The sequence below is a fragment of the Carassius gibelio genome, chromosome B6 (assembly GCF_023724105.1).
Source record: "Carassius gibelio isolate Cgi1373 ecotype wild population from Czech Republic chromosome B6, carGib1.2-hapl.c, whole genome shotgun sequence".
Lineage (NCBI taxonomy): Eukaryota > Metazoa > Chordata > Actinopteri > Cypriniformes > Cyprinidae > Carassius > Carassius gibelio.
In genome coordinates this window covers 1,543,164-1,561,325 of record NC_068401.1, presented here as the reverse complement: position 1 = coordinate 1,561,325, position 18,162 = coordinate 1,543,164, and the positions used below count along the sequence as shown (strand labels likewise).

The window sequence follows — 18,162 nt, the reverse complement described above, 5'->3', positions numbered from 1 at the left end:
CTTCACGTACAAGCATGAAAAAGCTCATGCATGGCTCAGGAATGCAGCATGTAGCATGTTTGTGTGTTAGCAACAGGAAACGATAGTCACTTATCATGGATGGCCTACTTTTTCAGAACTATTTCCGGTTCATGTGGCACCACAGTAAACCACTTCATGCAAACACTAAAACGTTACTTATTAATGCGAGACCTCCATACGTGACCTTCATTTGGGGCCTCTCAAGAATGTTGGAGAATATTGCATTATTAAAGCTGGGGCACATAAAGAGGGCCATTGTGGTGGGGAGAGCAGGCTTTTACCCTAAAATTTTGCTTCATAATGTCCACTTGCACAGGATCATTTTTCAACATATGGAGTTGGCTTAGATTACTCTGCTCTCCATTCGCCGGCTGATCTTTTCCATATGCTCAGAGCCACAAGCTTAACTCTGACACCCTACTATAAACACCCATCAGCAAATTATGAGTTACTCTCTGTTAGGATGACTGCATTTTAAGCTCTAACACAGGATGTCTTTATAAAATAAAAAAAATGCTTCTAAAGAAAGTGGTGTTATTAAATAATGCACTTACTCTTAAAAGCCAACGTAATTCATATATCTAGCTATATATATATATATATATATATATATATATATATAGCTATATATGTGTGTATGTGTGTGTGTGTGTGTGTGTGTGTGTGTGTGTGTGTGTCACACATTGAGTTAAAAAAATTTGACTATGACGTTCTAAGTGATACACAATTAACATAAAATAGTGGCGGTAAAAGGAAAAGTCGTAACCGGGCCCAAAAATTCTCACTGCTGATTGGTTCATTTATAATAATGTGCAAATTCATATTAAGTCAGCTTATTCGAAAATTCAAATAGATATAGTCATATGTTGTCATTCAACATCCGGTCTGGTGGCGTTTAACTACTGTTCACACAACAAGGAAAATGTTATCGCTATACCGCTCGATTAACGCTTTGATACACGCATTCAACTCCGATTCGACGTAAACAACGTGCAAATTTTACAGTTCGATGTTACCGTTGCAATCTACAACATGAGAGCTAAACAGCACACTTTTATAGGAACTTACAAATAACACAGGCAAACAAAACCGAAAAATAACAACATGAACTATAACATAAATTCTGGTAGCCTATCGAATTACATTATGCACAAACAATTAAAACCCAAAAAGCATTACCGGCTCAAATTTGATTTGAATTAAGCTACTCTGTGCTCTTAATTCACGCCATCGCAGGTGAACGAAAAGAGAAAAGAGGATGTAAAGTGAATTTCTTATACTAGTCAGCCTCTACTGACGACTAATCCTAGTGCACATGCTATTTCCACTCATCGACCCGTAAGCAACATTATTCTGTTCAAAATATAGCCTACTTCTATATATTTTTTTTTATGAATATTGCATAAAAAGCAAAATTCACAATCCGCTGTTTTAGGTCTCGAACTGTCTCGTTTCATTTCAATTCAAAAGCAGAAACAAATGCACATAACTAGAAATCCTGCCAGAGCGATTAGCCGTGATGGATCAATAAATAACGCGCCTAAGAACTAATTAATTGTGCGCTGCTTCTAACACGTGGAAGTGCGATACGTCACCGAGGGATGCAGCTCTATCAACAAAGCGATTGTGAAGCTAATTCAGACAGAAGAAAAGAGCGCTCCGTGTCTGCTGTAATTCATGTTCAGTGAATTGCTGGAGGGGAGCTCTCCATCTTCCCGCGGGAAAAACAAGCTGGTATTTAGTTTTCAAAGCCTAATGCTTTTCAGGTGCATTGCCAAAATTAACTAACAGCCCGGTTTCGGACTAATATGCCAGTAGATACAGTGATGCAACTACAAGTGCACGATTCCCGCGATACCAAACTAAGTTTGGGACTGTTTTGTCCGGAGATGCACGCGCGTCCGAGGTTTCGCATCACCCACCAATGCGCGCACAAAACTAACACATTCACCATACGCAGCCTACACTAAATAACAAGATGTTCATTCTGCAACAGACGAAACTGCCCTGAAGTGAATGAAGCAGGTTATTTCCCATCTTGGGAAGAGAAACTGAACCGGTGCGTAAAGAAGAAGACGAAGCCAACGCACGGTGGGGTGAATTACCTTGTTGCAGTGGTAATAGTCCAGAGAGGAGAGGCTGCTGTCGGTGGGTAATGTACAGGAGCCCACGCTTGAAGGAGGTGCAGGGTAAAATCTCACATCCATCGCCCGCTCCGCTAGACTGAAGACATGGAGAGTAGCTCGCGCTTCTGTGCTCTCGCTCTCGCTCTCTCTCTCTCTCTCTCTCTCTCTCTCTCTCTCTCTCTCTCTCTCTATTGTTAACCCAAACAAAAAGCAACAGAACGACTGAAAGAGAAAGGGGTTGAGCCTCTTTTCTCGCTCTCCTCACATCCGTTCAGAGCCAGGACTGGTTCTGTTCCACATGAAGCCGCGCGCGGTGATGCTCGGAGGATGGGTTTTCGCGATTATTTACGCGCTTAGACTTGACTTTAACGCACAATAACCGGAAAAAGCCTAGACCTGTTCATATATTAAATAGAAGTTAAAATGATGTATTTGTAAAGTAGTTTTCAGTATAAGTGAAACGTTAGAATGTTTTCTTTTTAACAAAACACTTCAACAGAATGCTATTTATATTGTTTTTAATAAACAAAAGTGTAGGCTAGAAAAACTATATATAGGCTACAGTACCCGAAGGTCATTTAAAACATTGTTATTGTATTTTTCACACTAATGTTCCAATACAAAACAGTATGTATCATTACTTTGAAAGATACAGAATCACAGAAATCTCTCTCTCTGTGTATGTGTGTGTGTGTGTGTGTGTGTGTGTGTGTGTGACTCCTCCATGTGAAATGTCAGGCGACCTCTGCCGATGGGAGCTGGAAGGAAAAGAAGTAGAGATAGATGAGAAAGATTTGAGATGGGACATACAGGTTGAATTGATGACTGCTTCACAAACAACGACCTCAAAAACTGTTTGGACTAGTTGCAAAAAATAAATAAAAAATGCATCATTCAAATAGATGTTCTGAGTAAAAAACATGAAGCCACCGAGTAAACCAGACAATCATAAACACTCTTTGTCTGTCTGTCTGGCTATCTATCTATCAGATTTTTCACTGTGCATTTGTGTCCATAGTTTAAACAGAAGACATGGCATTTAAAAGAAATAATTAGACACAGAGTATGAGAGAGATAGATGGAGCACAGTGTAGAGAATGCCACATTCCCGCCAAGCCTTTTAAGAGGCAAACAAATCTAATGTTAAACATTCCTGATGAACAGACCACTAACTCCGCTCTGAACACAAGCACTGGATTTTACATCCATAATGTGCACAGATGAATTAAAAAAAAAAGTGCATCATTTGCGTGTATATGTGTGTGTGTGTGTGTATGTTTGGCGAGGTTGTGAGTGAGCTGTCATTGTCATCGCAGTAGGACACTTGTTGTCTCTCCACGACCGTGTGCTTGTCAACATGCTTATTGTGCCTCATGCAGTTAGTGTGAGTGTGTCGGAGAGGGTCCTGGGGTGGGAACTTGTTTAATAAAAGCCACAGATGGAGAACTCAACAGGCATGTGGAGCAGACGCTCGTAAGAGAGAACATAGGCGTTCATGCATTGCATTTATGTGCATGCACATGCATGTTTTATGTATCTGTGTGTGTGTATATTTAGGGGTTAACAGGCTCAGGGATTCCATTGCATCATGGCTTTGGAATGTGTAGTGCCTCCCTTCCCAGCATCCTCTTGTGTTCAACAAAGGGCAGGGACAAAAAAACGTTGCTAGTGCAAAGATTTGTTTTATTTATGAAGCACTGATAAGCTGCAACCCAACGACCCCCAGAAACCAATTACTGCTTTACAGCTTTAATTGACCGAACCTCACAAAAGGGTCATTATTTCACCCCAAAATCACAAGAAAGAAACTGATTTAACTATTCCCCAAAATATAAAACATTGTGGCGTTTCAGAACTTTTATCTTTTTGTATGAGACCCAATAACATGAGATTAGATTCTGTTATCTGTTTATCCACGAATAGTAGAAAGGGATGCGGAAACCTGTTTGGAAACAGTCTGAACAGATTTTACACAATTCATTTTTATTTTTACCATTTTTATTATTTATTTTTTATTTGATTTATTTATTTGATATTTATTTGTATTTATTTTTAATCTGTCTATGCACCTATATATTATTAATTAATTCATGCATTCATTCATTTAAATTACTGATTTGTCATCAGATTTCCTACTATATATTATTTAAAATGTAAACTTTACATATACAGTTTTCAGCATTTAATTAATACTTGTTTAATAAAAAAAAAATATTACATTACATTCATTAAAATGTAGGTAGATGTAATACATTAAAAATGTCTTACAGTAACAAGGATGGAGAATAACGAAATTAACAACAACAAAAAAAATAATAATTCAGACACATAAAAATTTAACATTTAGTGGGAAAATGTGCTTAACTGTTTAAGGAAGTAATATCACAATGCAAAAAAAATGTAAAATAAAAATAATAATAAATCTTTAACATTAACCCAATTAATGCAAAATTAATTTTCTTTTAATTTGTGAAATGTGGCCTACATATGTTTTTATTAGACTCATCAATTACTCCTGCTCTTCACCAATTAACAAAGTAGATGACACTTTGCATTTCATGAAAACCTTCGAAAACTGTTAAAAAACTGCAATTTTCCCCTTCTTTACAGTAAATGAAGCACACACACACTCACAGATGTGTGTGAAGAGAGTCGGCGAGTACGTTCTGCCATAATAAGCAAGGGCCAATAAATAAGGGAGGTTACACAAGTGTTATTAAATGTCAAAATGATTACTGTGTCAGCGAACGGCAGGCTTATTCGAGCTGAACACGTCGCGTTGAGCTCTCGTCACAAACCACCTCAATGAACAAAAGAATACACTCTTATTATAAACTTGCGTCCCATCATGTTAAACCTTTTGCTTACATTAGTGTTTCTGAGCGTTTGCACACACAATTCACTCTCCTGACTGCAGCTTTACATGCACGTCTATGAGTGTCCACTGATTTCGTGTTTTTTTTTTTTTTAGAAATATAGCTTGTGTTTTCACATTTAATAACATAATGTTGGAAAATTTTGTTATTACTCACCCATGTTGTTCCATACCTGTGTGGTTTTCTTTATTTCTTTCTTTCTCTCTCTCAATTTCTTTCTTTCTGTGAAACACAAAAGAAGATATTTAGTAGAATGTCCATGCTGCTCTATCGCAGTCAGAAACTGTAAATAAAATGAGAAAAAGCATTAAGAAAGAACTCAATTGCTCATAATTAATTGTTTGCTGAAAGCTCATTTGCATATGCACATGCATTCTCTTAAACTGAATGGTTTATATGTAGGCGTGGGCATGAGATTTCACAGCAGCGGTGGAGGAAAGAAAGCCATACTGGTTTGGAAACACGTGAGGGTGAGTAAATGATGACAGAAATCTGCTTTTTGGGTGAACTGTTCCTGTAAGTGCGCTTGTTTTGGTTCGATGGCTTGTGTTTGCTGGTTTTGGTGAGAAAGTAGCTGGATGTTCATTTTATCCTCCCTTAACCCTTTTTTGCCTCCTGACCGTCAGTAAAGAGAATATGTTCTGCTGTTTACGAGAAATGGACAGTTGTAGAGCTGTTTCCATTCGCTGTGTGTTTCCATTCAGCGGCCACCAATACTGAAAACAGAATGATAAATAAAAGAAATTAAAGAACACAGGATTATATCAAAAGCAAGAAGATAAAACAGGTTGTCATTATATTTCCATACAATACTTAACAATTACGTAAAGCAAGTCATTTTGTTGTTAATTTTTAGTTCTTAGTTTAAGTTTTCTATATGTGTATATATATATGTGTGTGTATATATATATATATATATATATATATATATATATATATATATATATATATATATATATATATATATATATATATATATATATATTCAAATATATTCATATATTTTAGTTTGAATTTATTTAGTTTGAATTATTTTAATATTTAAAGTTTAATATGTATGTGTATATATATATATATATATATATGTATTTTTTTAACTTTTTAACTTTTTAAAATTTATATGAATTAAATTTACATCTTAAATTTATTGATGTAAATTTAGTTATTACTTAAACATTTAATTAAAATAAGCATTGCTGCCTTTACAACTACATTAATTAATATTTTTTAAATATTATATTTTAATATAATTTTTAAACATTATATTTCAATATAATTTTTAAATATTATATTATTAATATTATTTTTTAATATTTTAAATAGATATTATATATTATATTGCACACTTTATTGCATAGATATTTATATATTACTATTTACACTGTATTTGTTTATTTGTGTGTGTCTTCATTCCACTTCTGCAACACTGAATTGACCAATCAGCATTTAACCTTCTAGTTCTGTTTATTCTGTTGGTCATACTGTACATTTACAGTAAACATAAGGAGCTTATCAACACGGTTCATATATGCATAACTTCAAAGACTGTGCTCTATATGCGACGTGTAGCATTTATTTCCTCTAAACGTCTTCAAACGTGTCAGTAAAGAGAGTTTGTTTCATGTTTACTTTGGTTATTCGAAATCATTAAATCCATAATCCTTCCTGCGGGGTTTTCAATCAGGTCTTTCTTACTGCGTAGCTTTTGCATTATAAATAATAAATGTCAGAGCAGACCTCGCTTCTTCGTAATGATTGTGACATTTCAAAATCAAAACGAGTGCACTCCACTTGCTGAAGAGTCAAATTTTCCCTCAACAAAAGACTTGACTCGAAGCCAACGAAATGACTAAGATCAGCACTTTGGTTATCATCAGACGCTCTGTCATTTTTCTCTTGCTTTTCATGCACTCGACTCCAGCACAATCCGCTCTGTCAACTCCAGAAAGAGCAGGCTGAGATTCAACGGGCCTGTTTGCTAAAACATATTCCTCTTCTCTTTCTCTGGAATTAATAAACGAAAAGCACCTGTCTGTCTGTCTGTCTGTCCCTCGCTTTCTCATTCTCAATCTGCAAATATATACATAAAGAGAGAGAGAGAGAGAGAAATGAAATGTGCTGTTTGTGTAGTCATTCAATCCCAACTGGTTAATATTTTCAGCTTTTACAGCAACAACTAGCTTTTTGGGAAAATGTTGCTTTTTCCTCCGGGGACATTCCTGCTTACAGGTTTGGAAGCTGTAATTACGGTATGATGTGCATTCAAAGTCATTTTGCATGGAATAAAATGGATGTGTTGACAATATTTTGCAATGCACGACACCAAATGAAGAGCAAACAATGACAGTCCACATTTGGATGCATTGTGATTTTATTCTAATGCTGCCACAGAATGATGGGAAATTAGGTTTTTATCACAATCTCTTACATTTAAAGACATTTAATGCATTGTATTCCAAAAAATGCATGAGCTTAGTCACAAATGTCCATCGAAGATGATGCATCTTTATTAACAGGAAATGTACCCTACTTCATATTCACTTGACAGACTAAATAAGGAAAACAATACATAGATAGGAATATGTGATAAAAAAAAAATATATATAATTTAGAAAATATATACATATAGCTAACAAGACATACAGCACATGCAATTCATAAATAATACATAGCTAAATAAATATAATAATAAATAAATAAAGTAGAAAATATACATATAGCCAAGAATAAATGAAGTATGAGTAATAATGAATACATTACAAACAAATCAGAATTAAAAATGAAAATGCATTATTTTAAGTATTAAGGGGCAAAAACCTATATATGAAAATAATATATATATGAAAATATATAAAGACAATAATTACTTAATAATGGATATATTAGAAACAACAAACATAAAACTGTATATTAAACCTTATTTCTTAAATGATGTAATATTTAAGAATAACAATGAGCAAATGTAAAAAAATTAAATAAAAGAATAATGAATTATACAATTAATACGTTAAATGGTAATAGCAATGATGATTGGAAATTGGAAGGAAACACAGCAACAGCAACAACAGAAATGCATTTTATTCAATCAATAAATTCATTAAAACTTGATTTTTACATGTCCAAAAGATAAATGTGAGTTGCGCTTGCTGGTAAAAAAATAAAAATAAAAAATGCCACCATACTATGAGTATTAATATGTGGTTGCTGGGGATGTGTTTCTATGCTGTTGCTAGGGTGGTCTGGCTGGTTCAAACCACTAAAACTAAGTAATATTCAAAAGCAATGCTGATCTATGCATTGAACATCATCAATAAGACAAAATAAAAATGAACACCACACAAAACCCCAGCTAAGACTTGCACTAGTCCTGCTGCGCATTATAATGAGCTAGTCATAATTACACATAATTGCAGTGTACTCACATCTAGACAACAGGTTTGAAGTAAGTACACAGTTAGCCAAGACAGTTCGCCAGAACAATAGCTGCTGAATTTTGATTGTAATTATTAGTGCATCAGTCTTTTGATAATTGTAAGTCGCAGAAAGCAGCGCTTCTCATCCGGTTTTGTATCAGGACCCAAGTTTTAGATTAGACATCAAGTGATACACAACTGTTTATTGTGTGAGAGTAAACACAAATGTCCTTAAAAACACTGAAACTGGTTTCTAAATGTGTTGTTAATGACTTATAAATGGCAGTTGAGCGCATGAAACATATTTGCGCCAAATATCTAATGAAATTCATTTTGCCGTCAAATGCATGATTAGATGAATGTTTGCATATTTTGTTATGCATAAAGCATTGTTTTTGAATCCATATTTGATACCATTTTTGGGTGTTTTTTTTATATCTGTAAAAGTAGCAACAGAAACTCAGTCTTCATGAAGTTACTGGGATGCTTATTGTATAAAAGTCAAAAAAAACATTTAGCATTTAAGTTCTAACATGGGTTTCTAAATTTCTCTAGATTTTTTTTTTTTTTTAATTTTCACATAATCTTGAATAGTATATTCCTTTAAAACCTACTTCAATAATGTTTATTTACAACATTAAAAAAATAGATATCTGTGTTACAAAATACAAGCCTATTTATTTTGCTATCAAAATGATGCATGAATATATGGCTATTTGCATTTTTATATGCATAATTTATATGCATGTGCATTTTATATGCAATAAACATTGTTTTGGAACAATAATTTTGCTCATTTTTTGGGTCCCAATCTTCTAGCTGAAATGCAATTCAATATAATTAAATACATATTTATCTACAAAAGTAGTCACAGAAACTCAGTTGTTATGAAATCAATGTGATGTTTACTATGTGAAAGTAAACTAAAATATTCGGACAAGAACTGAAACTCCAACATTGGTTTCTAAATTGCAATGATTTTATTTTTTTATTTTTTTCTGGGGAAAAAAGTATATACTGTAGTAATAATTTTCACTCAGAAAATCTTAGTAAGTTTCAAATTTAAAACAAAGAAAGACACTGAATTAAACATGTAATTTTAATGTAGAAAGACTGAAATAGTTTGTTTGTTTGTAATGTAAAATGTACTACAATAATGTTTATTTACAACTTCATATATATATATATATATATATATATATATATATATATATATATATATTATTATTATTATTTTATTTTTTATTTTATTTTTTTTACTGCGCAAATGCATGAAACCATTGGAATTAAAGTGATATTTGAGCCAATATACCTAATGATTTTTTTTTTTTTTTGTGCTTTTAAAATTATGCATGATTATATGGCTACATGCATTCTCATATATGTATTTAATGTTGTTGTTTTTTAAGAACATCAGTTTTGTGGTCCCCATCCACCAGCTGAGATGCAGTTGAAATAGAAAATGAGTTTTTAGAACATCTCTATAGAGCTGTGTAGAGATGAAGTGAATGTTCTGAGTGATGTGCTGAAGCTCTCTCACCGTGAGCACATTGAGCATCACAGCAGAAGATCATGTGACCACAGACTCCATTCTGATCTTCTGCAAACGGCTCGCATCGGTTAGTAAAATACCGTTTATCAGAGTTTGCTATAAAATCATATTTCTAGCAGCCGCAGCTCATGTGAGAAGAAATAGATAGAAACACAAACATTAATAAATCATAAAGCTCATCATGATTATTTGGCCTTTCTGGGTTTCTGACAGAATCACAGACATATTTGGACTTTGCCGGCCTTCTGAGCGCAGAATCACAACAACACGTCTGACCTTTAGCAAACACAGAGAATCAAACAGTAAAGGTCACTAAAGGGGAGGAGCCAAAACACACAAACGATCACACACTCACTAATTCAATAAAAGAACAGATAGCGCTATTATCGTATTGTTTTAAATTAGATTTTTATGTTACATTTTCAGTTTAATTTTAGTTAAAAAAAATATTTTTCTTAAGCTAAAATTTATTTTATTTGAAATTGATTTCAGTGTTACATTTCATAATTGTAATACTTCAACTTATTTTAATTCCGTTAGTTACCAATGCACTGTTTTATTTTTATTTTATTTAATCAGTTCATCTAATATTTCAGTTTTATTTTATTTAAGCTTTATTTTGATTAACGACATTTTTTTTAAGTTTAAGTTTAAACAACATAAAGAAATGGCTTACAACAAAATGTGCCTTTGGTTGCAAAAAATAATCATGCTATATATATATATATATATATATATTTACATTTATTCATTTTAGCTGACGCTTTTATCAGACTTATATCAGACTTTTATCAGACGCTTTTATCCAAAGCGACTTACAATTGCTATATATGTCAGAGGTCGCACGCCTCTGGAGCAACTAGGGGTTAAGCATCTTGCTCAGGGACACATTGGTGCCTCACAGTGGATTCGAACCCGGGTCTCCTACGCCACAGACGTGTGTCTTATCCACTGCGCTAACACCACCCCATTATATATATATTTATTCTTTAAAGTACCATGTCAATACCATGGTAAAAGCCAGAATACCATGTTTTTGTGGCATCTGATCTCAGAGTATTTTTTGGGTCATAATGAATGGAGGAGTTCAAAGGTCACTGAATCTGATCAAAGCGTCACTCTCTCAAACTCGGTGAACATTGGCTTCTGCTGGAAACGAAAGGCATGATGTGGCCTTTGTTGAAATGACAATACATGATGCGACTTAATGAAGCACCTATTTAGTCAACATCTTTGAATCTGTCCCGTAAAACCTACTTTGAAAGCAACAGAAAATAAGAATTGTGATATTTGTAATTGCATTACGGGAGGAACGCACAGGACTCTCTGGGATTCAATCAAATTAAACACAGATATCTCAGATTGGATTGCAGCTAAATTAGATTTCTGGCTAGCAAAGAAAACAAGGAATGTAATCTCATTCAACCCTGAAAATACAGAAATAAAATCGGTTCCATGCACAACGAACCAATGCAAGTCTAAACTAAATCCATCAGATATATTAAAACACAAGAAAAATACACTTGTGGAGAAAATAACGCGTGAAGACAAACAGGACCAAGAGTCAGTCTGGATAAAGTGGGAATTCACCTGTGCACATTAACAGAATAATGCTGCATTTTATTGTCCCAAAACCAGAAAATACAAACTTAATTGAAAATGTGTGATCTAAAATCTAGAGGATTTTGCCAAGACTTCTTTTTTTTAAACTAATACTAATACTATTGCTAAAAAATTAGGTTTCATTTGAATTTTAGATTAGGTTTTAGCATTTTTTTATTATTATTATTATTATTATTTTAATTTTTTTAGGATTTTGTCATTTACACATTTTATTAATTAGCTTTAATTTATTATTTTAACTTATTTTTTGTTTATTTCAGTTATTTTTCAATTATTTTTTTTTCACTTTCTTTCATGTAAAATTTATATTTTATTTATTTATTTATTCAGTTTTATTTCAGTTAACATTTTTAAAAAATGTTTTAGTTTAGTTTAGGGTTATTAACTAAACTAAAAGTATGTTTATTTAAATTTTAGCTTAAGTTTTTCAATTTGCTTTAGTTCAACAAACCAAAATAACCTTTTAAGTTTTAGTTTAGGGTTGTAATTGTTAAATAAAATTAACTTTTTTTTTTTTAAATAAAGCTGAATTAATATAAAACGTATTGATATCAGAAGAGAAACTTAAATGACCAATCACCAAAAAAAAAAAAGAACTAAAATGAATAAAAATAAAGAATTGTAAAGCAAAAGAAAACTAATACATTGCAAAAGTAGGCTACATAATTAAATTACAAAAAACATTAGGAATTCAAACATTCAAAACATTAGGAAAAACTATAATAGTATATAAATAATGGTAAAATAACACTAGCCAAGATGCAGATGTCTGACATCATGTGAGCATGCCTGTGATTATATGAAAATTTATATTAAACATGCATGTGCTAAATGACTAACCAGCTGCACAATTCTCTTTAACCCTGATATTTTACACTGAAATGCATCTTGCTGACAAATAAACCAAACTAATAAAGATGCGTCCACAGGTCCCTCATCTGTCCTTGCCTCTTCTGACCGGCGCTAAAGCATTCAGATGAAGTAACGACACAAAGTGGAAGCACTTATCAGATCGTAGCCACAAACAGACACCTCAGCAAAACTAATAAGCTAAGTGTGGAGCGGAGACACTCAGATTGATTGAGCTGATCATTACACAAATACACTCCCAAACATAAGCAGCCACATTATAAACACCTCCTTCTGACCACATTCATAAAGTATGACAAGTTAGAAAATCACGAGTAACTGAGAGAATGAACTCATAATGAAAATGGATCTTATTAAAATGAGCAAATATTAGCTTGTGTTGGATAGTTTTGTTTAATAGAGTCGTGCATACTATACTGTATGTATTACTGTTTAGAGTCTGGGGTCTGTTAGATTGTATCTTCTGTTCACTCAGACTGCATTAGTTTACAGTAAAAATACAGTAAAATTGTGAAATATTGTTGCAATTTAAAACAGATGCTTTCTATGCGAATATCTGGTCAAATGTAACTTATTTCTGTGATCAAAGCTTTTTCAGGATTCACAGATGAATAGAAAGTCCAGAAGACAGCATTTATTATAACGTTTTGAAACATTATAAACATCTTTGATGTCACTTTTAATCAATTTAATGGTTCCTTGATGAATAAAAGTGTTAATATCTTTAGAAAATATCACTGCACCAAACTTTTAAACTGTGTGTTATCTGTATGTTCAAATTCTCTCTAATCTCCTGGTGTATTTGTGCACAGCTGAACACTATCATAATTTTTCATTTCTACAGTTTTTCTATTTTTCATTCTAACGGTTAAAGCCAAATTAGCTACATTGATTAGCTACAAGCCACTATACAAAAATATCTATTCTGTCATCATTTATGCTCCATACTGTTGTTCTAAATGTGTACATTGTACAAAACAATAACAATATGAATATTGCTAATATCCATTTACTTTAACAAATTTAAATTAATTTTATGCAAGATTCAACTTGATTTTTAAAATCAGCTTATTTGGAAAACATTATGTTGAATTTTATTACAGTTTAATATAATTATTTTCTGTTGTAATACTATATTATAAAATGCCATTTTATTCCTGTGATGGCAGAGCTAATTTATTGAATTACAGATTCAGACTAATATAACTGCAAAAAGTTGAAATCTTATGAAATAAATTTACAACTTAAAATCAGTGTTTTCTATTGTATAAACTTTTTGAGTGACAGATTTAACTAATTTTATTTAAATATAGGCTAAATGAAAATAAATGAGTTAAAATATTGCAAAATATTTTTACAGTTTCAAATCAGTGTTTTCTATTGTAATATATTTAAAAATGGAATTTATTCCTGTGACACATTCAGCTCATTTTTTAAAAGAGTTTAATATAACTGAAGCAAAGAAGAGTTGAAACATTATGAAATATTATCACAGTTTAAAAAATGTATGTAATATATGAAATATTATTACAATGTTTTAATAAAATTACATATGAAAATTTAACATATTTCTGAAGTTTAAATGATAGATTCAACTTTTTTAACTCAGATTTTAATTGAAACTGAGTTAAATGCAAACAACAAAATAACTACACTTGTAACTAGTAAAGTTACATAAGCTACTTTCACCTCATGACACACTTAAATAAGCAAAGGTTACACAACCTCGCTAACTTCACTCCAATAGCTCTACAAATGAAGTAGGTGTGCAGGAATTTACAAGAGAAAACACCGCAGCGGATTCCTGCCTTTGTTTGGAGGGTAGCACATTAAAACCTGTTTTTGCATTAGAAATAAAGTCCAGCTGGATGGTATTTCCTCCCTAACGGCTGACTCACAGGAAGTTAGAAGAGGAAGAGGAAAAAAACAGGAGAATATGAAAAACATAAAGTCAAACTCAGCACACACGGCCTGAAAAACACCATACATAAAGCCATCAAGCGTTTCATGTGAGCGAGTGTGTTGTTTTTCACCATTATGCAGACGGATTCAGAGAGGAGGGTGTACGCAAAGTGTTGCAAGCTTTCATCGAGCCATTAATGTTTTAAGAGTAACATGGCTTTTTTATCAGAAGTACATTTTTCCAATTTCTCTCTTGGCTCTTGATGTAAGCTGTGTGTTAGTGTGCGTAACAGGATTTTCCTTTTATCTCACATGATTATGTTCGCACATTGCTCTCTCTCTCTCTTCTATCAGGCTCATTGTGGTCTCTGTCTATCTGGGATTCGGGACGAGTTCCAGTGAACGCTGGATAAACAGAGATGTCTATCAAAATTCCTCAAGCATGTTGAATATATCTAATGAAATGCACCTCCAGTTTTATCTGTTTATAGGTGCCAAAAGTTCAAATATGTGAGTACACTGTTGTTCCTGAGAGCAAGTGGTGACTTTTTTTCTTTAGTAGAACAGTAAAGAAGATTTTTAGCTGAAGCTGTGGTCCTTGATGATGCATGCAATGCAAGACAGCAGCTGCTTGTTTTCTATTTAAAAAAAGAAAATACAACCAGCACAAAATAAAGCGGAACGTCCGTCACCAGGCCTTCATGATGAATCTAAGAGGGGTGTCCAACCCTAGTTACAATCACCTCAAATTTCTCCATGTACACGTAAATGGATTTGCTTCTGCAGCGTCCCTGTTTAAGTGGAATGGGTACATTTTCCCAGTGTTGTCCAATTTCACCCAGTGAGGTAGTGCTTTGACAATGGTGAGTGGAACTACTTTTTCCGAGCCCCGGCCTACACCTAATAGGGGTGCAGGTGGCTCGCACAGGGCACTGGAAGGGGCAGCACCCATGGCGCTTTGGTAGGGATCCCAATTCATCTTTCACTAGCGTGTTGCTGCACCATTGCTAAGCCGCCAGATCACTAGCAAAAACCTGGTATGCATTGCACCTGCTGCCTTATTGTACACACGCTGTGATCAGTGGCAGATGGATGCAATAGTTGCATGCCAATGTGCATTGGCTCATTTAGTTTACACTCAAAGTAGATTGGACTATCGAAGCGACATCCCAATTTGTCAGTCACCAATGTGACATCTCTGTTACCTCCTTCAGAAAACGAGGGTTACCATACGAAACCAAGATGTACTTTACTGTGAACTGATTCAATTCACTTGTTTGTTTACATAATCATAGTGTAATGCATACACAATTATTTTATTAAAACACACAATAATGATGTGAAACGTGGATGCAGCAGCTCAACTTTTTACATAAACCATAAGATTGGTTCATGTGTGCCATATGAAATGATATCGAATTGTTTCCCCAATTCAGTGACTGAATCAGTTCATTCATCACTGAATCAAATACAATGGCTCATTTTGTCGGGCATCTGAAAGTGAGCTTTGATTGAGTCAGTCTAATTTGGTAAACTGGTTCATATAGTTCACAAAAAGAACCGGTTTAAAAGAATAATTCGGACAACAGTCCGGACTGTTTGCCTGAGGCTTTGGATTACAGGTAATAATGCAAATTATGTTCATTTTCTTGCACAGACCGATTGTTTCGCTTCATAAGACCTCATTATGTCATGAGGAAACTATAGATCGATGACAAGAGGGTGAGTAAATTAACAGCTAATTTTTATTTTTGGGTGAACTATCCCATTAAGATTTTTCATTTCAATCTCATGTATTGCCTTTGACCAATTAAAATAAGTAATGTGATTAAAAATGGATTGATGGATGGATGGATGGATGGATGGATGGATGGATGGATAGATAGATAGATAGATAGATAGATAGATAGATAGATAGATAGATAGATAGATAGATAGATAGATAGATAGATAGATAGATAGACCTCTCGTAGTCTGTGCAAATGAACAGGCCTCTGAAAAAGCTACAATTAAATATTTATCACCAATAGCTGTATTTATCATAAATATTCATAAGATACAGCTGTTATTTTTCAGCATGTGGAATATAACATTCAGCGATTACGCTGCGGTGGAGATGTAGGTGGGTATGAGATCTTTAGCATGAATGCGTTCTTCATCTCCTTTAGTGGATGAGAGATGCTTCTGCTGTAATGTGAAGGTGACTGACTGTATGCTTGATTCATCACTGATGGAGGGAGACTGTTATTCCAAGGCTGGATAATAAAACACAGAATGCACAACCTGGAGATCGTTCTCCTCTTTTCCATACACACAGACAAACACAACACTGGGTTCAAAGTGTAGTCAAGTACACACATAGTCTATGCAGTCTTTCTTAGTAATGTTCCTAATTAGTCTCAGTGGCACTTTTTAACGCACTTTTTGAATGTAAATAATCAACATTTGATCAAAAATTCACCCTAATAGCACCTACTTTTAAATTGCAATTGCAAGTAGCAAATCATAATTCACAATTGTAAATTAATATGTCAATTAGCAAGAGCAATATTTAATTCAGAAAATCATTTATGTTATTTCAGTTCTCTGTGTAATACTATCTGTTAAATATTTGAAATACATCACTTTACAGGATTTATGTGTGTGTGTGTCTATAATGTAATTTTATTATAATTTTTAATAATGTATCTATACAAACACACAAAGTAATCCAAGAATATTATCTGAAAGCATTTTTGTATTTAAATAATATTAGTAAATATATACACAAATTAAATTAATAAAAAGCTGTATGTTACAGGATTTATTTTATTATATATATATGTGTGTGTGTGTGTGTGTGTGTGTGTGTGCGTGCATGTGCATGTGTGTGTGTGCGTGCGCGTGTGTGTGTGTGATTAAATCCTAAAAATCATTTGTCAGTTATGACAGAATGAATATATATCTTTATGTATTTACACTCCATCTTCCTCTGTTTTCTCTGATGCTCGTTTTCTCTCTCTGATTACAGACTCTCTCTCACAATTATTCAGATCATCTGAAGACTCTGACATTCACTTATTATTTACCACATCAACAACACTTCACACCGATGAGACGATAGACTATAGATGAATCACTTTCATCATCACATTCACCACAAGCTGAAGAAGATCTCACGGCTTCCGTCTTATATAAGGTGCTCTGGACATAAACACAGGATGTATGTGAATATAAGCCCATCGAAGCGCTGGATCTGGTGGAGGATAATGGTGTGCATTGGCACAGCTGTGTGTAACAGCCCCACCAGCGCTCCGCTCTTTTATCTGCTTCTGTAATGTGCACAGGTGCTGCTTAATTCAATTGGAAAATGTTGCCATGGTTTTACATTAATATGTTTCTATGTTGCTGGCGCATCGGTTGTCATGGAGATGATGGGAGTTATTTAAGCTGAAACCTCAGCTTTGGTTGGAAGGAGAGGGAGAAGAAAACATGAGAGAAAAGAAGAGAGAGAAGTCTGTGTGTTTTCATCTCATTAGATTTAGATTTGTATTTTAACCCACAGTGAAATAAAGAATTGCTACAAACCAGATCTGTGCCACGCAAGCCTTATTGTGTTTCATTAGAGAAAGTGAAACAAGCTTTCAGTTTAATTAAATCACTTGCAGACAGCAGCATATCCTTTCATAATCTGTGATTGCTCTCCTGAGTTTTCTGCAAAACCACACCACTAGCTCTTTCTGCATCATGTGGTGAGCATTTATTGTGTTTTGTTGAGGGTTTCGGGCAGGTTTCTGTTT

At 33.6% G+C, this 18,162-nt stretch overlaps 1 protein-coding gene and 1 long non-coding RNA gene across 6 annotated transcripts in view; one reads left to right on the top strand and one right to left on the bottom strand.

Annotated features, from left to right (window-relative positions):
- The window catches only part of LOC127959309 (thymocyte selection-associated high mobility group box protein TOX-like), a 154,482-nt gene extending 152,057 nt beyond the window's left edge, over positions 1 to 2,425 (bottom strand). Inside the window, exon 1 of one of the 5 annotated variants that reach the window (XM_052558388.1) lies at positions 2,127 to 2,425. In XM_052558388.1, coding sequence (XP_052414348.1) covers positions 2,127 to 2,228 — 102 coding nt within the window. In that variant the 5' untranslated portion in view covers positions 2,229 to 2,425. The remainder of the gene's footprint in view (positions 1 to 2,126) is intronic. The other 4 variants (XM_052558391.1, XM_052558389.1, XM_052558392.1 and 1 more) reach the window with 4 other exon arrangements.
- A 3,008-nt stretch (positions 2,426 to 5,433) lies between these two features.
- LOC127959208 (uncharacterized) lies at positions 5,434 to 17,946 on the top strand. The gene is made up of 3 exons (XR_008154213.1): positions 5,434 to 5,493; positions 16,041 to 16,105; positions 17,394 to 17,946. It is a non-coding gene; the product is annotated as an uncharacterized LOC127959208 (long non-coding RNA).
- Positions 17,947 to 18,162: the final 216 nt, after the last annotated feature.